Here is a 22,733-nt window from a genome sequence, read left to right on the forward strand (position 1 = left end):
GTAACAGAAAATTGGCTGGAAAATATCAAAATACTTAAACAACATACTTTTATTTTGTGTGTGTGCTTTTATTTTTTAATTTATTTTTCATTTAAATTTAAAGAGCCAACTTATAGTACATCATTAGTTGAATATAACACCCAGCAGCATACTTCTAAATAACATAGAGGTCAGAGAAGAAATCTCAAGAGAAATGAAAAACTATTTTGAACTAGATCAAAGTACTCAGGTACTGAGAGTGAAAGCAATGCTTAGAGGGAAAATAGTATTAGATGCATAAACTAAGAAGAAGAAAGATCTAAAATCAAAAATCTAAGCTTAAATTAGATTAAAATTAAATCCAAAGGAAGGAGAAGAAACAATAAGAATTAGAACAGCAAACACTTAAGTTGAAAATAGGGAATCAAAAGGGGAAAATGTTATGACCAAATACTAATTCTCTGGGGGTGGGGAGTGATTCATAAGCCTCTAGTCAGGCTAACTAGGAACAAAGATAGACATTACTAATACTAGAAATGAAAAACTGACATTACAACTCAACTACAAATCCCACTGACATTAAAAAGATAACAGAGGAATATGAACAGCTCTATGCCTGCAAATTTGATGAGCTAGATAAAATAGGCCAGTACCTTGGAAGCCACAATGTGCCAAATCTCAAACAAGGAGAAATCAATACAAGCCTATTCAGATCATCTATTAATCAATAGTAAACAACCTTTGAAAACTGAAAGCATCAGCCCCAGATGGATTCACTGGTGAATTCTACCAAACATTTAAGGAATTATATCAACATTTTACAACCTCTTCTAGAAGACAGAAGCGGAGGGAATACTTCCTAACTTATCCTATGAGGATATAACTTATCCAATGGTACCTATAAGGGACTAAGACTACCCTAAATACCAAAACCACATAGATGAACAAGAAAATAAAACTACAGGCCAATATTTCTTATGAACATAGATGTAAAAACACTCAACATAATATCAACAGAACCCAATAAATATGTATGTACCTTCAGTAGGTGAATGGATAAACTGTGATACATCCAGACAATGGAATATTATTCAACTCTAAGAAGCCATAAACGATCACGCCATGAAATGACATGTAGGAACCTTAAATGTATTATTACTAATGGAAGAAAACAATTTGAAAAGGCTACATACTATATGATTTAATTTGGGAAAATTTAATTTGCAAAAATCCCAGGAAATTCAGAAAAGTCAAAACTAAGGAGTCAATAAAGAGGTAAGTGGTTTTCAGGGGTTAGCAGGAGGGATTATTTTTAGGGCAGTGAAACTATTCTGCATGATATTATAATGATGACTACATGTCATTATACAACTGTCAAAACCACAGAGACTGTACAACACTGAGGATGAACCCCGAAGTAAACCATGGACCTTGGGCGATGATGTTGTTCAATGTAGCTTTAACAGTTTAAAAAAAGGTACCATACTCTGATGTAGGATATGGTAGTCAGGGAACTGTGCATCTGTGGGAGCACAAAGTATACGCAAACTTTCTCCTTGATATTGCTGTGAATCTAAAACTGTTCTAAAAATAAAGTCTATTTTTTTTAAATGGGTTAAAAAAAAAAGGGGGGGGGTTGCCTGGGTGGCCCAGTGGGTTGAGCCTCTGCCTTCGGCTCAGGTCATCATCTCAGGGTCCTGGGATCCAGCCCTGCATTGAGCTCTCTGCTCAGCGGGGAGCCTGCTTCCTCCTCTCTCTCTCTGCCTGCCTCTCCATCTACTTGTGATCTCTCTCTCTGTCAAATAAATAAATAAATAAGATCTTTTAAAAAAATGGGTTTTAAAAAAAAAGTCCATAAATGTACCTTTAAATAGTCTTTAGAACTGGAAACAGTGTTAACTGCAGCATTTTCTCTCCTCACCAACAACTACGATATGCTTTTCCTTCCATGAACTTTGTCTCATTACCGACCTACATTTATAATCAATCATTACAGTAGTTATTGAAGAAGCTGAGAATCTTTAATATGATTAAGGTAATTGTTTCTACTACAAAGATGTTCCCACAGGTATAAAATTGACTATACTATTATATTACAAATATAATCTACACATGTAAAAGAGAAGCAACAATTAAAATGCATTTCACTGTACAAATGAAAGATATTCCTTATTTTTCAATAAATTTCCTATGTAGCATGATAAAATTAAAATGTAACATGATTTAATAGTTTTCAGTAAATTTAGGCAAGATGTATGTGTTCTTCCTTTTGGTAACATCAGATGCATTTAACATCTATACCTCTTAGCACTTGATTACTTTATTCTCCTAACTTTATAGAGATCGATCTCCTTAAGTTCTTAAGGCCTTGTATTTTTTTTATATTTCACAGTACACCAAGTATAAAGTGCCACATATTATATAACCAGAAAAATAAGCCACATTTTTGTGGACTGACTGAAAATAGGGTTAAAAGTTCTTTTTTTTTAATTAAACTTTCACGTGACGAGAAAAGTTAATGAGCCAAAGCAATGCAGCCTGCTTATGGCACTTACTTATATGAAAGGTGTCCACACATCCAAAATACTTTTTATGAAGTATTTTTGAATACTGGCCTATAGCTGATATTTTAATTCTCAGTATGAAACACAAATTACAAGTTACGTTAAAACAAAACAAAACAAATAACAAAAAAACCCCTCAACATCTGCTGAAATATTTGTTTTCGTTTTTAAGGAAATGGAATTCAGGTGGGGGGTACAACAACAGAGAGAATAAAAAGATAACGATGACCGTTTAAGGTAAAAAACATTCTGCCCAAGATGCTAGATTGTAACAAAATAATAAGATACAAAGGAAAAAAATAAGCCTTCAGAGTCTCTACATTTTGCCTCTACTTCAGAGTTTGCAGTTAAGAAATTTTTGGATGGCATATAGAGATTTCCTTCTAGACATCAGTTTTCCATCTAAAAGTGGGTATTAGTCAGTCTCCTAATTGGTATACTGTTAATTAGTAATGTTGCAATCCAGCTACATTTCAGTTCATGTATTTCATGTGAAGCAGATAACATAACATAAAATTAGGCTAGAGAATACCTTGGTAGGGAGTTGGCTTGTCCTTCTCCCCTCCCTCTGGCTCTTGCTCTTTCTCTCTCAAATAAATAAATAAAATCTTTAGGGGCGGAAAAAATCATCCCTTGTTTACTTGTACCTAATGCCATTACCAAAGACATAATATAATGACCTAAAAAGTGAGCTAGTATCACACAGACAAGAACCAGGAAGAAAAGAAATCGTAACAGAGATTAAAGCCACAATAAGGAAATTCAAAGGATCAAAACAAACAAACAAAAAATTAGTATGAATAAAAACATCAAAAGAAAGTATATTAAAAAAGCACACAACTGGAAAGAAAAAATATTTGTTTAAAAATAAAACATCAGAGAAATTTCTGGCTGTGTTTTTCTCTGGGATTTTTTTTGGTTTCACATCTCACATTTTAGATCCATAATCCATTTGAGTTTATTCTTGTGTATAGTCTAAGAAAGTGGTCTAGTTTCATTCTTGCGCATGTAGCCTTTTCTGACACTGGTCATAGCAATATTCTTCTAGACATGTCTTCTGAGGCAAGAGAAATAAAAGCAAAATGCAAACTCTTGTGACTACATTGAAAACAGCAAAGGAAACAAGTGACAAAACTAAAAAACAAGCTAGGGAATGGGAAAAGATATTTGCAAATGACATATCCAATCGAGGGGAATTATCTAAAGTATATAAAGAACTTATACAACTCAATACCCCAAAAAAACAAATAACCCAAATAAAAAATAGGAAGACGATATGAACAGACATTTCTCCAAAAAACACTTTCAGACGGCCGACAGACACATGAAAACACTCATCATCACAGGAATATGAATCAAAACCACAATAAGATAATCATGTCACACCTATCAGAATGGCTTAAATAAAAAAATGCAAGAAACAACAAGCATTGGAGAAGATATGGGAAAAAAAGAACCCTTGTGCACTCTTAGTGGGAATGCAAACTGGTGCAGCCACTGTGGAAGACTATGAAGAGTCCTCAAAAAACTAAAAATAGAACTACCCTACAATCCAGTAATCACAATACCGGGTATTTACCCAAAGAATACAAAAACACTAATTCAAAGGGATATATGTACCCTTATATTTACTGCAGCATTTGTTACAAGATATGGAAGCACTCCAAGTGTCTACAGATTGCAGAATAAAGGAGATGTGTTATATATCATTAGAATATTATTGAACCATAAAAAAGAATGGAATCTTGCCATTTGCACCAAAATGGATGGATCTAGAGAGTATACTGCTAAATAAAATAAGCCAGTCAGGCAAAGACAAATACCATATGCTTTCACTCATGTGTGGAATTTAAGAAACAAAACGAATGAATAAAGAAAAAAAGAGAAACCAAAAAAACCAGATTATCAACTTAGAGAACAGTAGATTACCAGAGGGGAGGTGGAGTGGGGGATGCGTGAAATAGGTGAAGGGGATTAAGAGTACACTTACCTTGATGCACTCTGAGTAATATATTGGACTCTGAATCACTATACTGTACACCTGAAACTAATACAACATGTTAACTGCACTGGAATTAAAATTAAAAAAAAAAAAAAAGAAAGAAAGCAAAGTATAGCCATACCAAATGAAAAAAATTAAAAATTAAAAAAATAAAACAATACTGAAAGGTCACAAACTTCAGACACACACACACACACACACACACACACACACACACACACTTTAAGTAATCAAACTCATGTCATATTCTGCATAAGTTACTGAATGTTAAATCACTTGTTGGTGAAAAGAAAAATATACTCAGTCTGATGCTGGCAAAACTGAAAGCCAGAACGCCTTGAACTAACCTTTGCAATGTTCTAGGGAAAAGGAATGGGGTCCTAGACCAAGCCATAGTGCAAGTACAAAGTAACAAACATTTTCAAACATAAAAATACTAAGGAGGGTCGCCTGGGTGGCCCAGTGGGTTAAAGCCTCTGCCTTCAGCTTGGGTCATGGTCTCAGGGTCCTGGAATCAAGCCCCATGGCAGGCTCTCTGCTTGGCGGGGAGCCTGCTTCCCCCTCTCTCTCTCTGCCTGCCTCTCTGCCTACCTGTGACTCTGACAAATAAATAAATAAATAAAATCTTTAAAAAAAATACTAAGGAAATATAGCACCCAGAAACTCTTCTTGGAAGAAAAACAAAACAAAACTACTAGCTGGAAAAAACCTAGTCATCTAAGTAAAATGTAAATTGGGAAAGACTGGGATTTTTTTCAGTTTTGTTCAATGCTGCATATTCAGTCAGCTTCTAAAATGCCACATGGCACTGAGTGGTGCTAAAGAATTCTCTAAATTAATCCATAAAGCACGAAACAGATTACAACAACAAAAGGAAGCAAGAACCACAGTAAAGAATAACTGACAACTAATGAATCCTTTCAATTGAGAACTATGACTAAAATACTGGAAATTTAGATCACAGAATAGAATAGGACTATTAATTTTAACAAAATCAAAAAATAGCAAATTGAGATTTCTGACAAGATGTTGACACAGGATCTACCTCCCTTAGAATTAAACCAGTGGTGGGGCACCTGGCGTCTGCTGTCAGCCCAGGTCATGATCTTGGGTCCTGGATAGAGTCTTGCATCTCGGTCCTTGCTCAGTGGAGAGCTTACTCCACTCACGGCCTGCTGTTCCCCTTGCTTGTGTGTGCTCACTCGCTTGCTCTCTCTTTCTCTCTGGCAAATAAATAAGATCTTTTAAAAAATTAAAAATTTAAAAATGATAAAAAGCAGTTTTGGGGTGCCTGTGTGCTCAGTTGGTTAAGCATCTAACTCTGAATGTGAGGGATGTCTTGAGCTCAGGTTATGAATTCAAGTCCCACATTGGGATCCCTAATGGACACGGAAGTTTACTTAAGAAATAAAATAAAACAAAATAAAATAATATAATATAAAATAAAAGGAGCAGTTTCAGTTCAGCTTATGCCTCTCATCTTCATTTCTGGGACACCTACTACCTGCCACCTCATAAGAGGGATTAATATCAGAGCATCACAGAAGCAATGGTTTGTATAAGAGTCTGAAAAAAATGGGTAGGGACTGACTAACCTCTGGCATTGGCTACCTAACCATTCTTAATCAAAACCTCCAAGGTTGGGGCACCTGGGTGGCTCAGCTGGTTGAGCATCTGACTCATGGTTTTGGTTCAGGTCCTGATCTCAAGGGTTGTGGGATTGAACCCTGCATTGGGCTCCTCACTCAGAGAGGAGTCTGCTTGAAAGATTCTCTCCCTCTGCCCCTTCCCCGACTCAAGCCTTCTCTCTAAATAAATCTTAAAACAAAACAAAACAAACAAACAAATCCAAAAACAAAACAAAACAAAATACAAACCAACCCCCCCCCCCATTGGTAGATTTCCATCTAGATAGAGTATCTTCTTCCAGTGCTCTTTTCTGTAGGGGACTCTGTGTAAAGCTGAATCTGAAGAGTTCTTCCCCCCCCCCCATTTTATTTTATTTCTTTTCAGTGTTCCAAAATTCATTGTTTATGCACCACACCCCATGCTCTGTGCAGTACGTGCCCTCCTTAATACCCACCACCCATCCCCATACCCCCACCCTCCTGCCCTCCAAAACCTTCAGTTTGTTTCTCAGAGTTCACAGTCTCTCATGGTGTGCTTCCCCCTCTGATATCCCCTTTAAGGACACAAGGAGTGATATGATTATGTCATTTTTTAATGCCTGAGGCCCTTAAACAAATTGAAATCAATAAGATGTTATAAAATAGTGCAAATATACAAACAAAACAAAGAATAAAATCCAAGTAAACTGGCAAGTCAAGAGATACTATCAGACTACATTAAAAAGAAAAATCCAGCCATATACTATATATAAAACATATACTTAAAGCATTAAGTACATAGTAAGGTTGAAAGTAAATGTAGAGAGCTAGACCTACTGAGAAAACACTAGCTGTAAGAAAGGTACAACTATGTTAAAGTAAGATGAAATAGACTTAAAATTGGAAGTCTCACTGAAAACAGAGAAGATCAATATATATTGAAAAATTCATCAAGAAGGTAAAATAATTCTAAATATGTATGAGCCTAATGGTATGTAGTCTCAAAATATATAAAATAGCATGTATTATATTAATAAAATGTTGAAAGAAATTGACAAACCTGCTTCTAGGTAAGATGAAGTAACTGATAGAAGACTAAATAACCCACTGACATCAACCAGAAAAACAAGATAAAATACAACAAAAGACACTGGAAAGTTCCTGCAGGAAAAAGGACTTGAGTTGCCAAGACTCTAGAGGGGTGAAAACCTGACAGATGTGAATTGGTCTTCTGCAACTGTTTTTTCCTTGTAGCCCTTTACAGGATCTGTAAAGGGAGATGAAGGATCTGTGTATAGGGAGATGAAGAATCTAACCTTTGTATGGGCAATGGGTTGCTGCTAATTAATCGCTCTTGTCCTAGGAGCTGAACACTGAAAACTCCAGGGGTTGATAAACTAGTGAGAAGGGAGGAGCAGAAACTGAGGTGGTCACTCTGAGGCTGTGTTCAGTAATATTCCGTAACTCCCTAGATTCACAAATTGGGTTTCCTAGGTCCCATTTTCCTACACTCTAGATCCCATGATATGGTTTCTATTTACCTTGTACACACAGACTACTGAATGTGCGCTTTGCTAAAATAATTGGAAGTATTCACTGTATTATGTTCTCATTTATAAAAGAAAATTGTCAGAGGGTCAGTGATCTGCGTTGCCGTAAAATATGTTTGTATTCAAATACATGTATGCTTGTAGCTTTCACTGTCTTTTAAAGGTAATAATGAAATGAAAATAATGAACATAAGATTGTCAAAGTGAGCATAAAACTGATGTCAATAATTCATATTTAAAAAAGGAACATTGGTGAATACTAAGCAAGGATCAGTACATAAAGAATAATCCAGTTTGGCATTTAGGTGTAAAGGAAAGATGGTAAAAGCCCCTTCCCTCAGTCCCCACCTTGCTCACCCAGACTGGCCAGGACCAATTATGGTGTTGTTCATCCAATAATTTAGAAATGCATGACTGGATGACTCTACCACCTCCCAAGTAAATCTGCTACATCAAATAAAAATGGTAATTTCTCCATGGAAAGAAATACCAGTCTTTAGAATCTGATTCAGCAATATTAATTACTGTGATACTATAATTTTATTTCCATTTCAAATCAACCCCTTCTCTAGAGGGGGAAAAATACAAATTGCCAAATATTCTTTTTGTATTAATAAATTAAATATTAAAAGCCTGAACTTTTAAGACATATAGACACACAAATAAGCTTTTTTTGGCAAGGTTAAAAAGAGCTTGCTTTAAAAAGCCAATTTTAGGGCGCCTGGGTGGCTCAGTGGGTTAAGCCGCTGCCTTCGGCTCAGGTCATGATCTCAGGATCCTGAGATCCAGTCCCCCATCAGGCTCTGTGCTCAGCGGGGAGCCTGCTTCCTCCTCTCTCTCTGCCTTCCTTTCTGCCTACTTGTGATCTCTCTCTGTCGGATAAATAAATAAAATCTTTAATAAAAAAAGCCAATTTTAGCTTTTAAACTAATTACACTGAAATGAAAAAAAAGAAAAAAAGCTCCTTAAAAAGTTTCATCACCAACTTCTAAAATCAAGTAATTCAAAGTGGAGCTCTTTTTTTTATGGGTTCTCAAATTAAAGTTTAGCAATTTGACCCATTAAATAACCAATTAAACACAAATCGGAGCGGCACCTGATTGGCTCAGTTGGTTTAAGCATCTGCCTTGGGCTCAGATCATGATTCTAGGATCCTAGGATTGAGTCCCATATCCAGCTCCTTGCTCAGCAGGGAGCCAGCCTACTTTTCCCGATGTGTGCTATTTCCCCAGCTGATATGCACACTCTTGTGGTCTCTACTGTCTCACTCTTTCTCTGACAAATAAACAATAATCTTTAAAAATAAATAAATAAATAAATAAATAATGAATTGTTATTGGAAATTTGTGTTTTGTACATAGTTCTCAATTTCTAAAAGGAAATATTTTTAAAAATCAAATTCTTTTATAATGTTCTATAATGAAACATACTCTTACCTTCAAAATAAAACCTGAACGAAAATGTTAGTGCTACATCCAATTATCATTAAATTTCATATATTAAATCTCCAAATCTCATTGCTTCTGTCCAGGCAAGGGCTAGACAACCTGCATCTCCAATTGCTATTACTCCCAAATCTGATTCCGTGATCCCCACCAACCTCCTAGCTAGACACTCTACCTTTTTTTTTTTTTTTTTTTTTTTGAGAGGGAGCGGCTTGCATTCATATAAGCAAGCAGGTTGGGGAGAGGGGTTTAGCAAAGGGAAAGGGAGACAGAGACTCCTAAGCAGGCTCCATACCAAGCATGGAACCAACTGCAGAACCCTGAGATCATGACCTGAGCCAAATCCAGTCAGACACCCAACTGAGTCACCCAGTCCCTCCTATTCTAATCAGCCTACATTGTTGTTAACCTGGACTTCAAGCTCTGTAATTCCGCTCAAATTTTCACCTCTGCTAAAAAACAGTGTGCCCCCATATCTTAAACAATCTTCCCCAGTTTAACGGCACCTTCTGTGACAGCAACTTCAGGAATACTCTTACCATCACAATCACTTCTGGGAGGTGGGGGGGAGTAAAATCATACTGAGTTTTGTTTAAGTATGAGCCTCTTCTATTCTATACTTTATGTTTTTTTTAGAGAAAGAACTTCATGCATTTTTATATCCCCAATATCTAGTTAGTATTTGGAATAGAATTCAATATAGTCCATTCAGAAAATATTTACTGAGTATCCAATATACTCCAGACACCTTTCTTGTTCTAGTGAAAAATCTCTACATCTCTACGACTGATCTCACAGAGCTTGCATTCTAGTTGGGGAAGCCTACATCACAGAATGAATGAGGAATATGTAATATACAGCAGTTATATGAAGTCCTTAATAAAAAAAAAAAAAGAGAGTGAGAGAGAGAGAGAGAGAAAGCAAGGAAGTAAGTACTATCATATGGGATTAAGATTTGAGAAAGACTTAATGAGATGATGACAATAACAGCAACTGCAACAGCAGTATTTATCATATGCTAACCAATATCCTAACTGCTTTAGATGCAGTTAGGAACAGCAACAAAGGCAAGCCAACAATAATCTCATTATTATCCTCAAAAGGAAACTGACAGACTAAGAAGGTACCTACCAAGGTCACATAGCAAAGTCAGTCAAGTTGTCTAACCCGGGCATGCTTTTAACAGTTATGCACAACCACAGTTCAGCTCACTTTTTTTTTTAAGGTTTTATATATTTATTTGTGAGAGAGAGAGCGAGTACGAGCAGGGGGAGAGGAAGAAGGAGAGGACGAAGCAGACTCCTTGCTGAGCAGGGAGCCCAACTCTGCTGGAGCTCAATCCCAGGACTCTGAGAACATGACCTGAGCCCTGAACCAAAGGCAGATGGCAAACCACTGAGTGACCGAGCCACTCATGTCATGAGATACCATGACAACAGGTGAGTGCTTGCTGTGAACAAAAATGATAAACACTGACAACTTCTCAAACTTATTCTTAAAATAAGTTTTAAGTTTCTATAGGATAATTACCAGAGCAGAAATTACACAAGACAATATCACAAAATCACATGGATACATCTTGTAAAGAAGTAATCTGAAACAAATAAAAACAGTGTAGACACTATCATTCCAATAATAGTTGAATGTCAAATATCACAGTTTATATAGTGAAACAAGTTACTACAACTTCCAATTTTCCATATTAACAAGAAGGGTTAAATGAAATGACTGATTCAAACTCCTCTTTTCAAATATCTCAACTACATTTTACAAAGCAAATAGATAACACTTAATACAATTGCTGATGATAACTGAAGACCTGAATGACCCAAGAAAAACCACTCCCTAATGCCTTCTCCTGTTATACTAGCTTGTTAATTATGTGCTTAATCAGTGAATGCCAACAAATTAGAAAGCAAAATGAAACAAAGTGCTCCTGACAGGGTATTAACATTCCCTGTATCAAGTCTTAAGGGCCTAAAATTCTAAGCATCTCCTCAAGTCTTGATTAAAAAAAAAATCAACCTAATTATGAAGAAAATTTCTACTTTATGTTTGAACTTACCAAATTTCACTGGATACCTCTGCCCTGAGTATAATGCAGTGTGAAAGAAAAGAGGTTTGTATATGCAAACAGCTTTTAAAATCAATCCTGATTAAGGGGAAAGTTAAACAGGCAATAACCAAAAATAAGTCTATAAACACAATAAATGGTGCATATTTGCTCAAATATTAATTTCATTTTGTAATGACTGAACGTTAACAGTCTTCAGGACCCCCAGCATGGCCTGGTACAACCTGTTTTGCTGGTAAACCTGTTTGGATTACAAAATGGGGAAGTGTTTTGAGATTCCAGGAGGACGGGGCTCCTGGGTGGTTCAATCAGTTAAGTGTCTGTCTTAGGTTCAAGTCATGATTCCAGGGTCCTAGGATGGAGCCCCACATAGGACTCCTTGCTCAGTAGGAAGGCTGTTTCTTCCTCTTTCTCTGCCTGTTGTTCCTTTGTTCCTCCTGCTTGTTGCTTTCTCTGTTAAAAAAAAAAAAAAAAGAGAGGAGTGATATGACTGGGTTTAATCACCAGCTACATTTGAGATAGGAAGAACTACCTGAGAAATGTTCTCTAGGTAGAATCATCTTTCTCTTTTAAAAAGATTTTATTTATTTATTTATTTATTTATTAGAGAAAGAGAGAGAGAGAGCGAGCGTGCAAGTGGGGGAGGAGGAGTGCGAGGGACAAGCTCAGATGCAGGGCTCAATCCCAGACCCTGAGATCATGACCTGAACCCAAAGCAAGAACTGGATTCCTCATGCACTGAGCCACCCAGGCGCCTTTGGATTAATCTCTATCTTGAGGTTATATCTAGGATATTCTCCAGAGGTATATAATCAGGGAACCCAACCATCATAGAGTAATAGGAAAATAAGACACCAGCTTCCTCCTCATTGGCTAACTCCCTAACTTCTGATTTGATTCTGGGGTATAGGAAGGACACATTTGTTCTCACGCGAGTTTGAGTTTGCTGTTTTGTATTACTAACTAAATTCACATAATTGTGCAACGATTGCTAGAAATTTTAATCTTGCAAATCTGAAACTCTATGCACAGGGAAGAACAACCCCGTTCCTTCCACCCCTCAGCCCTGGGAGCCATGGTTCCAATTTCTGTTTGTAGAAATTTGACTGCTTTATTTTTTATTTTATTTTTATTATTATTTTAAGATTTTGTTCATTTATTTGACAGACAGAGATCACAAGTAGGCAGAGAGGAAAAAGCAGGCTCCCCGCCGAGCAGAAAGCCCAGAGTGGGGCTCGATCCCAGGACCCTGGGATCATGACCTGAGCCGAAGGCAGAGGCTTTAACCTACTCAGGAACCTAGGTGTCCCTATTTTATATTATTTTCAACCCCTTTAGAGATCTCATATAAGGGAACTCAGAAAATTTGGTGTGTGTGTGTGTGTGTGTGTGTGACTGGCTTATTTTGTGTAACGCAATATCCTTAAGTTTCATTCATATTGTAACGTGTGACAGAATTTCCTTCTTTTTAAAGAATAATATTACATTTTCTTTACTCATTCACACCACATTCTCTCAGCCCATCCATCCATCCATGGGCTCCTGGGAATAGTGCCCTATGAACCTAGAAATGCAGAAACCCCGTTCAGATCCTGATTTCAGTTTTCCGCAATACAGAAGTGGGATTACTGGATCATAGAGTATTTTTTAATTTTTGGAGGAAACTTCGCACCATGTTCCACAGCAGTTGCACTGTTTCACATTCCCAACCATCTGCGCTCCAATTTGTTCACGTCCCTCCACAGCCCTGCCCGCTACCAGAAGTCTTCGTGACAGGAAGGGTAGGCTGATGCGGCAACCTTGGTAGTCGTCGTCTTTGAAGAAATTGTGACAGTTTTCTATCAACCACCACCCTGATCAATGTGCATCAATAGTGAAACGAGACCCTCCTCCCAGCTAAGATTACAGCTTGCTAAATGCACAGATGACGGTTATCAGTTTTCAGCAAGAAAATATTTTTTAATTTGGGTGCCTGGGGGACTCCGTTGGCAAAGCAACGGCCTTCAGCTCGGGTCATGATCCCAGAGTCCTGGGATCGAGTCCCACATGGGGCTCTCTGATCCACAAGCAGTCCGCCTCTCCCTCTGTTCTTCTCCCCTCTCATGCTCTCTCTCACTCTCACTCTCTCTCTCAAATAAATAAATAAAATAACAAAAATATTTTTTAAACAAGGCTTTTTTTATTTGATTTCAATAAAAAATATTAATTAATGAATTATGTGCTTTATGGTGACATTTGCATTATTGCGGTGGCCTGGAACTAAATCTGCCTTCCCTAGGGCCCTGATGGCACCACGTTCCCCCTCCTCCCTCCAGGCAGGCCCAAGAGTGGGAACACGCCCCCTGTTGTTAGCTTCTGGGAGTCTCCCTCTGCTTTTTGCCTTGCTTTCTGCTTCCACAGCTCCAAGAAACAGAGGGCAAGCATCTATCTGATACATTGGGCAATTCTCCTTTTGTGTATATACGAGCTAGGTATATTTTGCATATTATACAAATTTTGTGAACATCATTTCTTTCTCTCTTTAAAATTGTTTTAAAAATTGGCAGCTTTCTTTACTGTTCTATTACTCTCTGTGACCGCCAAACTGACTAAAAGTGCCTTGTAAACTGCATGGGGGAGGTCTGTTTGCTTGCCATCTCTGAAAAACTTTTATTTTCGCTACATAAATTGAGAAATGTCGAAACATTTAGCAAACAATAACTTAAAGAAAAGGAAAAAAGTTTTAAATGTTAACAAAGGGAGAAAAAATTGTAACTAAACTCTGCTAAGATAATCAAAATTTTATGAAGTTGGAATAGGAAATTGTTGTTTTAGGGTTTTCTTTTCCCCAGTTTTTCAAATCAAAATTTGTTCAGATACATATTAATTGACTTGTGCAGATGTCTAATACAAGCTTATGTGTATGAAAACAGCACACAAATATGTTCATGCCATAGAAAAACGTTCTTAAAAAAATGTTGATTATTTTAAATGTTTGTATCCATGCCAAATTTTGATAATTGTTAAAGTAACTGGAGATCTTTAACTGAAATCTTTAACTTAATATTTTCTAGTTCTAGAGGGTCTGGTGAAAATAATACATCTTTAAGAATTATAGGAAATGACACTTTAATGGAAACATACTATCTGAAAACTATAATGCTAAATCTACTTGAATAAAAGCAATTGTACTATCAATTAAATAACTATCTAACTATCTATCTAAATAATACCTAAACTAAAAAGAGATAAGTCAAAATAACTTTAAAGACAGAAAACACATGCAGATGTTATGCTGTGGTTGTGGGAATTCAGGACCGGCCTGCGGTGAGCTCAGTCAAATCCTCAGGGGGCTCTGGTGGTGTGGCCCAGCTGCCTGGGCCCTCAAGTCCTGGCTCTTCTCCTTCCTGGGGGTGCTGATGATCCAGGGGTTCTCTGACACTTCTGGGCCTCTGTGGGCAGCTGGTGGAGGAGCAGGAGTAAAAGGGCCACTTGGGAAAAGCTGGAAGTTGGACTCTGCTTTGGCCAACATTTGCCTGTTGTAATCACTTTCTTTCTTTAGCTCCTTGAGGCTTCTCTCGGTCAGCACAGCTGCCATCCAGTTTTCCTGAGCTCTCTTTGCATGGAAGAGGATCCCCTTTTGATAGTGTATGGCATTTTCCTCCAATTGTCTTCTGGTGTCTTCAGCGATGTCCTTGTAGAAGTCTCGAGTCTGAGACATGGCCTTGATGTTTCTACGTGTGCAGGAAAGATTCCACTTAATGTCTGCACACTGCTCTTCTGCCTCCGACCATTTTCTCTCAACGGGGCTGATGCATTCTTGATATAATTGAGGCAGAGTTTGAAGCTTCTGTTTCAGCTGCTGAATCTCCTCTTCAAGCTGTGAATTTTCACGCTGCAAAGAGGCCTCCTTGGCTTGAAGATCTGTTATTTGTGCCATAAGCTCCTCATTCATTTGCTTTCCTTCCTGCAATTGTCTGGCTAGTTCCTGCTTTTTCACTTCAGCACTTTGAAGGGACACATTGGAATCAGCATCATCAGTGACACCCTTCAGATCACCCTCTGACCCGTGGATGGGGCCATCGTCATTTTCTGTTTGCCTCTTTTCCTCGACCTCACAGTTGACATGACCCAAATGATCTCCAAGGTGTGTGGGCCCGGGGAAGGTCTTCAGCAGGTTTTCACCCACGGGTATTAACTGGCTGACTTTCTCGTTCAGGGCCTGTTGGAATCCTGCGTTTGACTGTTCAAGCCTTTCTTTCTCCTGCTCCATTTCTTGGAGTCTCTGCTTCCATCTCGCAGTTTCTTGGGCGAGCCGTTCTGGACTCTGGAGATCAGGAGGGTTTTTAGTCACATCACCCAGTGTTTTCTCCCCAAGGTCTTCTCCCTTCTCTTCTGAGGCTTTGAAGATGGGTCTGTGACCAGTCTCTTGAGATGATTTAGAAGGCTGGCCCTTCAGCAACTTTTTCAGAAAGTGAAGAGTATTCTTAAGAGACAGCCTACAGTGGTTTGTATTTATTGCTGATAAGCACGAGGATGTTAAGTTGGGAAGACTGGCCTCCGCCCCGGGCAGACCTCGGGCATCATCAGCTTGTGTCAGCGGTTCCATATTCTCACTGCCTTTTCCACAGACTTCAGCGTGGGCGAAACACCTTTTGCCTGACACCTTCACACTTCTCTAAAATGTGTTGTTTCTTCACTGGTAAAACCAGTATCACAGTTTATACCAGGATCTCCCAGGGAAATCCACGGAGACCTGAAACGTGTCTCCAGCTTTCAGAAATCACCAGCAGAGGACCGCACAGGTGGTCTAGGACCAAGTGGAAAGTGGATCTATGGTAGGCAGGAGGCCATCCAGGGCTATGGAGAGCTCCCCAGCTCTGCCTCCAAAGGCCAGTGTTCTCTGGGTCTCAACTGAAGGCTCAGAACCTTGGGGGGCGCTCTACCTCTAAGGTAAACAGTTGCCTGACAACCAGAGCACAGCAGTTGCATTGGGGGATGGGGAGGCCAGCCAGCTTCTAGGAGATAGTTGCTCTAACTTTGCCCTGAAATAAAAAGTGATCTCACTTCTACAGGCATGGGGGGAGGTGGAAAGACTGATTGTAGCCAGGTGTCCAGCCACTGAAGGCCCACATGACCCGACAGGAAACCTACGGGTCAAAGCAGGGCCAGACCTTGACCATTCTCTCAGGACCCCCACCTGTAAGTGAGGCTCATTCTCCTGATTTAAAGCTTCCTTCTGCTTCAGAGAAGCCTGGCCCTGTCCTCCAAGGTCTCAGGGATCTGTCTCTTTTGAGGTCCCCTCAGCCACTCTGGGCAGGCAGCTTCCCAGGAGTGAAAGGGTCTCCCCAAAGATATTAATTAAGACAATGGATTCTAGTTCTAGCAAGTCAGAAGAAATCAGCTGGAGCTGGCAGAGTCTAATGAATTCATGAATTTTCTGTGGAGCCAGCATGTCCAAGAATATTTGGAAGGGATTAACTCTGTTCTAGGGGTAACTGCAGTGGTCCATGTGGTTCTCCATCTTTAGCCCATCACCCCCAAGATGGCCCCCAGGAGGGTCCCTGGTCCACAAAGTCATTTCCAGAAGCAGACCTGTGGGGAGAGGGCAGGTCCTTTTTTGGGCTCACCTTTTATTTCATTAAACCCTGTCTCACTCCCCAGGCATCTCTCTGGCAGACACAGCTCAGAACCCGTGAGCTAAAATGTTCATTCTTAGAAAGGGTTAATAATTATGGTGACTAACATAACACAATAAAAAAAGGAAGAAAAGAAAGGTTAATAAAACTGACATAATCTCAGTGATCAAGGGAAAGAAAGACACGAAGTAACAATATAAGGAATGGAAGACAAAATATAAAAGAGAATATGAGCAATATGAAGAAAATTAGAGCATATGCACATTGAATATCAATAATATTAACAATTTAAATAAAATAGAGAATTTCTTGAAAAACCCAACTTACCCAACTGGCAGAAAAAGTAGAAGAGTAGGAATCAGTCTATCTCTTACAGAAATTAAATATTTATTTTAAAAAACTCTCACACAGTAAACTCCAAGGACAAACAGATTTACTGGTAAACTTTTCCAAGTATTCAAAGAAGAAATATATTACTATTACACAAACTTCTCCAGAGAACAAGAAACAAGACTTCCCAACTCATTTTATAAGGCCAGCATAACTTGTCATAACCTAAGAATGACATTACAAGAAAAAAAAATTTCAGAATAAACTCACACACACACACAAATACTCGCAAAAATAAAAAATGGGGTAAGAACAATCAAATCAAGTGATATATATAAAGGTGTATTTCAAGAAATACATTTTTAAAGCATTCAAATGCTTTAACATTTGAAAATCAACCAACATAGGATACTACATTAAAGAAAAAAGGGGAGAAAAATACCATAGAATCATCTACATAAACTCAGAAAAAGCTTTTGATAAAATTCAATACTGATTCAGGATAAAAACAGTGGCATTAGTAATAGCAGAAAACTTTTCTATTCTGATAAAAGGGATCTTTTAGAAAAACTCTCAGTAAATACCATAATCAATGATCACATATTGAATGTGTTTTCCTAAAGTTGAGAATGAGACAAAGGATGCCCACTACCTTCACATTTATTCATTATTCTAGAGGTCCTAGCTGGTACAATGAAACAAGATAATGTAATAAAGGATTTCAAAAAGAGTAAATCACTGTTCACAGACAACACAACTGTTTACATAGGAAATCCAAAATAGTGTACAACTTATACTATTAGAAATAAGTAAATTTTGAAAGTGAATTTTGCAAGATTGCTAGACACAAAGTCAACATTAAAAAAATAAACTAAGCTTTTATAGGCTTAGCAACAAGCATCGAGACTAATGAAATCTGAGGAAAAACACAATGACACTAAAAAAAATCCAATACCTATAAATAAACAAAATAAAAAATGTTTAGACCTGTACATTAATGAAAAACAAATGTAAGGTAACCATATCTATTTATGGATTACAAGACTTAATACTGTAAAGATTTCAGTTCTCCTAAATCAATCCATACATCTGAATTCCAGTAAGTTTATTTTCTTGATTCTCTTAAGTGAATATTTTTTTTTAAAGATTTTTTTTATTTATTTGACAGAGAGAGATCACAAGTAGGCAGAGAGGCAGGCAGAGAGAGAGAGAGAGAGAAGGAAGCAGGCTTCCTGCTGAGCAGAGAGCCCGATGCGGGACTCGATCCCAGGACCCTGAGATCATGACCTGAGCCGAAGGCAGCGGCCTAACCCACTGAGCCACCCCAGCGCCCATCTCTTAAGTGAATATTGACACTTGGTTTCACTTGGAAAGAAAAATGACAAGAACAACCACTCAGTCATGCAGAATACCATGGTAGAGAATTTCTACTACCAAATATTAAACTACAGTAATTAAAATAGTACAGAATTGAGCAAGGATATAAAATACACAAATGGAACAAAACGGAGTTCAGAAACAGCCCCACATGTGTATGATTCCTTGATTCACAGCAAAGGCAACCCCTGTCATGCAATGGAGGAAGGATGGTTCTTAAAACAAACTGTACTGGGTGAACTGAGTATTTATCAGGAAAACAAATCTTAACCCAACACCTCAAACCATACACAAAACTCAATTCAAAATGGATAACAGATCTAAAACATGAAAGGTAAAAAGCAGAAGAAAGCATAAAAAAAATCTTTATGGACTTATGATAGGTAAGTATTTCTCCAACAAAACACAGAGCAATAGCCATAAAGGAAAAAAAAAAAAAGAAGAAGAGAAACTGGACAACATTAAAAAAAAAAAAAAGGATTGAAAAAGTGAAAAGGCAAGCCATGATATGAGGGAAGTTATTTGAAATGCACACAATGAACAAAACACTCAGAATATATTATATACAGAATGTATACTAATAATTACTAAGAAAAAAGCAGTCAAGGAGACTGCCTAAGAAAAGGTAGTGAGGTACGACTTAACAGGTAAGTCATAAAAGAAGGTATCTAAAGGGCCAGGAAAGATATGAAAAGGTGATCAACTTCATCAAACATCACAGAAACTTAAAATTAAAATGTTACTTTTGCTCACCCACCAGAACAGCTAAAATGAAAGGGATAAAAACTAGTAATGGTGAATATTTAGAGCAGCTGAGCAGCTGGAACTTTCACACCCTGTTAGCAGAGCAAAAATTATAAATCAGTACAACCACTTTAGAAAACTATTGTTATTAAAGCTATCACAGGTATATTCTCTGACTTAGCAACTGTACCCCTCGGCATATACCCAAGCATTCATAGGTACCAAAGACACACACGGGAGTATTCAAAATAGCACTCTTTATAATAGTCTCAAAGTAGAAAACAACCCAAAATTCTATATACAGTAGAAAAAATAAGTGTACACATTGTGTTCTATCCACTCAATGGGATATCATACATCAATGAAAACATATATGAATATGTAGATTTATAAAATACATCTACATATATACCCACATGCAACACTAACATTAATTTCACAAACATAATGTTGCCCAAACGAACACATGCTTTTCACATAAATTCAAAACCAGGGGTAATTAACCTATGTGTTAGAAAGTTCAGTTAATGATTTTCCTTCCCTGGAGCAGGGAGATAATGCCTGGGAGACAAGACAGAGAGTTTCTGGGGTGGTGCACTGGGATATGCTGGTTACGTGGCCATGTACTTTTTGCAATAACTCTCTTAGCCACACTTAGGATTTGTGTGCTTTTCTTTTATGTTATACTTTAATACAAAATTTACTTTCTAAATAGAAATACATTATGCCAAGAAGGACCAACACAAGGTTTCACTAGAAGCTCCCAAATAGAAGTCAAGTGAAAGCTTCCAAGTAGAATTGAAGTGAGGTGAAGCAGCTCTTAAGTGCATGGTAGTGTCAACCCCAAGAGTTTTAACTCACTCTTCTAATGACTTGAAGTGTGATTTTATCTTAGTAGCTCCAAAAATCCATCATTAAAAACTCTATTCGCTTTTACCTCCTTCAGTACTGCTCGCTAAACAACCCCAGAGGTTGGTAGTTCCTTCCATAAACCCTCCCAGCACCTAAACTTAGCATCTATTTGCCACATAGTTAAATTTCTTCTGTAGGCTATATGTTTTGAATGAGTCTCCAGTGCTTCACAGTCTCTCTCTGATATGGTAAATATTCAAATTTGGATGAATAAGTGACACATATTCTCTTCAGCACAGAAACCTTTTTCCCCCATTTTAATGCAAGAATAATGAAACTTTTAACTCAAAATCCACAAGTTAAAAATGACAAATTACGTCTGTGCCTAATCAAACCTGAAAACCAAATTGTCTAACTACCTCCACAGTATGGTTTCTGCATTCTTTGCCAAAATCTCCTGAGAAGAAATTCAGACACCCTTACCCTTGCCCCATCTGGCAGCTTAGTAAGAAAATGACTTAGGTAAACTCAGCATATTAATTATTAATTCAGGCTAATTCTAGTTGCTGAGTATAGTGGCAAGCTTCATCTTTTAATAATATCATTTCCTTAGCTTAAAAAGCTCCATTACACAGTCACTTACATATGCCTAGCTCCTTTTTCTCTCTAAAGTTGGGATGTCTTTTCCACTGGTAGATCCAGTGTATCTATGCTGAATTTAAACATGACTCTCTATGGGATAATGAGAGTTCAGGGAATGTTACGTCCTTTGCCAGTTCTCTGCTTTTATGTTATTCCCCGAATAAACCCTATTTTACATTAATATTGCATGTGTTCATGAAGCAGGTCCCCCATGTTCCCTCTATGTGACATAGTCCTCAGATTTATGAAGGGACATTTACTTGCAAGCTTGCTTAGAATCATGATGGAATAGTTATTTTCTCACTCTCCCCTGTTTTATCAACCTTCATAAAGAATCATACTGTGTGAGCCCTACATTTTATCAGAAGAATTTTCATGAGATGAATCAGGAGTTCTCATCATTTAGGTCCAGTGACAACTCTAATCACTTCCACTAACTTCTCTATCAGCTATTCAGCTGAGTTTTGTCTCCAATTATATCCATATTACCAGATGAATTATTACTCAGACTCGGCAGATTTTATCTTTAGTGCTGTTCTGTTCCTCGTAAGCTTCCAGAAACCAGCTTTTCTGGAAACTTCTCCTGAGAGGTAAACTTTCCAGAGCAGAATCTACCCCTCCTGCATATGCTGTGAATACTAGATTATTTACAATATTCTATGAAACTATTTTTCCTTCTTTCCTGTAAACCAAGAGCATGGCAAACTTCTTAAAAGGCCAGGAGTAAAGATTTTAGGCCTATGGGCAACTACTCAATTATGCTGTTACAATGTGAAATCAGGCACAGACAATATGTAAACAAATGCACATGGCAGTTTTCTAACAATGATTTGTTTGTCAAATGAGCCAGCTTGCCCATGAACCACAGTTTGCCAATACCTGCTCTAAACTCTTACAATTTCTGGTCTTCATATATCAGTACCATAATTATCTTGAACTTATAAGGGTTTATTGACACTGGTGCTAAAAATTAAGTTCAATATATTTTATCAATTAAAACTGAGATCAATATAATGACTGTTCTGGGAATATTTGTGATAATATGAGTTATAAAAAAATTCTCTTTATTTGTTGGTTAACCAGAAAATTTAAGTGACTAAAGCACATTCACTGATAACCATAGTTAACTTAGGTATTCCCTAATTATGAAAATAGAGGTGATAATTTATAATAATAATTAACCTATTAAAAACAAACATGATCAAATGAACAAAAGACTAAGTATATTACAATAAATCTACACAATGGACAGTAACGGTAGGACTACAGTGATCTCTTCTTTTCCCCTATATTTTCTAGAACCAACATCTATGATTTTTGCAATAAGAAAACGTTTCTTTAAAGCACATGATGACAAGCTAAAAGTGTTTAAATTTTTTATTTAGTTTGAAAACAAAAATAGACTTGGAATTAAATTTAGAAAAACTCAACCATTCTATCCTATGCTCCTCTTTAAAAAAAAATATTTACATCAAGAATAAATAAGTTAAAATTTTCATTTACCTGTCGATTCCTCTCATCCATTATGCGTGTGATTTGAATTTTCTTCCGCCCCATTTTCAATCACCTTTCCTTCCTTATATTCCAAACATTTAATTCAAAATGTATTTTCTTCAATACCCTAATGCATCGTACACAGCTTCTATTATTTCAGCTTCTGGTGCAATGGCTACAGCTGGAATTTTCTAGAAGATCCAAAAGAAAACACAAATTAGAAAATTTAAGTTCTATAAGTTTGTAAATCATGGAAGTGTTATACAAATTTCAAACTTACCTCTACGCTGCACATAGGCACATATTGGTTGAAATTCCTGGTTACATATTAGTAGTTAACTTGAAGCTTTGTTAACTTCACCCCTAAGAAATCCCTTGAATCTTTTTGTGCCTCTAGCTCTGGCTGAAAATAAGCTTTGAGTTTTTCTCAATGCATATAGTAAAAGTAACAAGAG

The 22,733-nt window shown here is 37.4% G+C and overlaps 1 protein-coding gene across 1 annotated transcript in view; it reads right to left on the minus strand.

Moving 5' to 3' along the window:
* Window positions 1-22,341, minus strand: part of LOC309867508 (myocyte-specific enhancer factor 2A-like) — a gene marked incomplete at its 5' end in the record, with an annotated part of 98,699 nt that extends 76,358 nt beyond the window's left edge. The window contains 1 exon segment of the mRNA XM_082736425.1: window positions 22,288-22,341. Within this exon segment, the coding sequence (XP_082592551.1) occupies window positions 22,288-22,341 (54 nt within the window).
* Window positions 22,342-22,733: the final 392 nt, after the last annotated feature.

The sequence above is a fragment of the Mustela nivalis genome (genome assembly GCF_964662115.1).
Source record: "Mustela nivalis genome assembly, chromosome: 6".
Classification (NCBI taxonomy): domain Eukaryota; kingdom Metazoa; phylum Chordata; class Mammalia; order Carnivora; family Mustelidae; genus Mustela; species Mustela nivalis.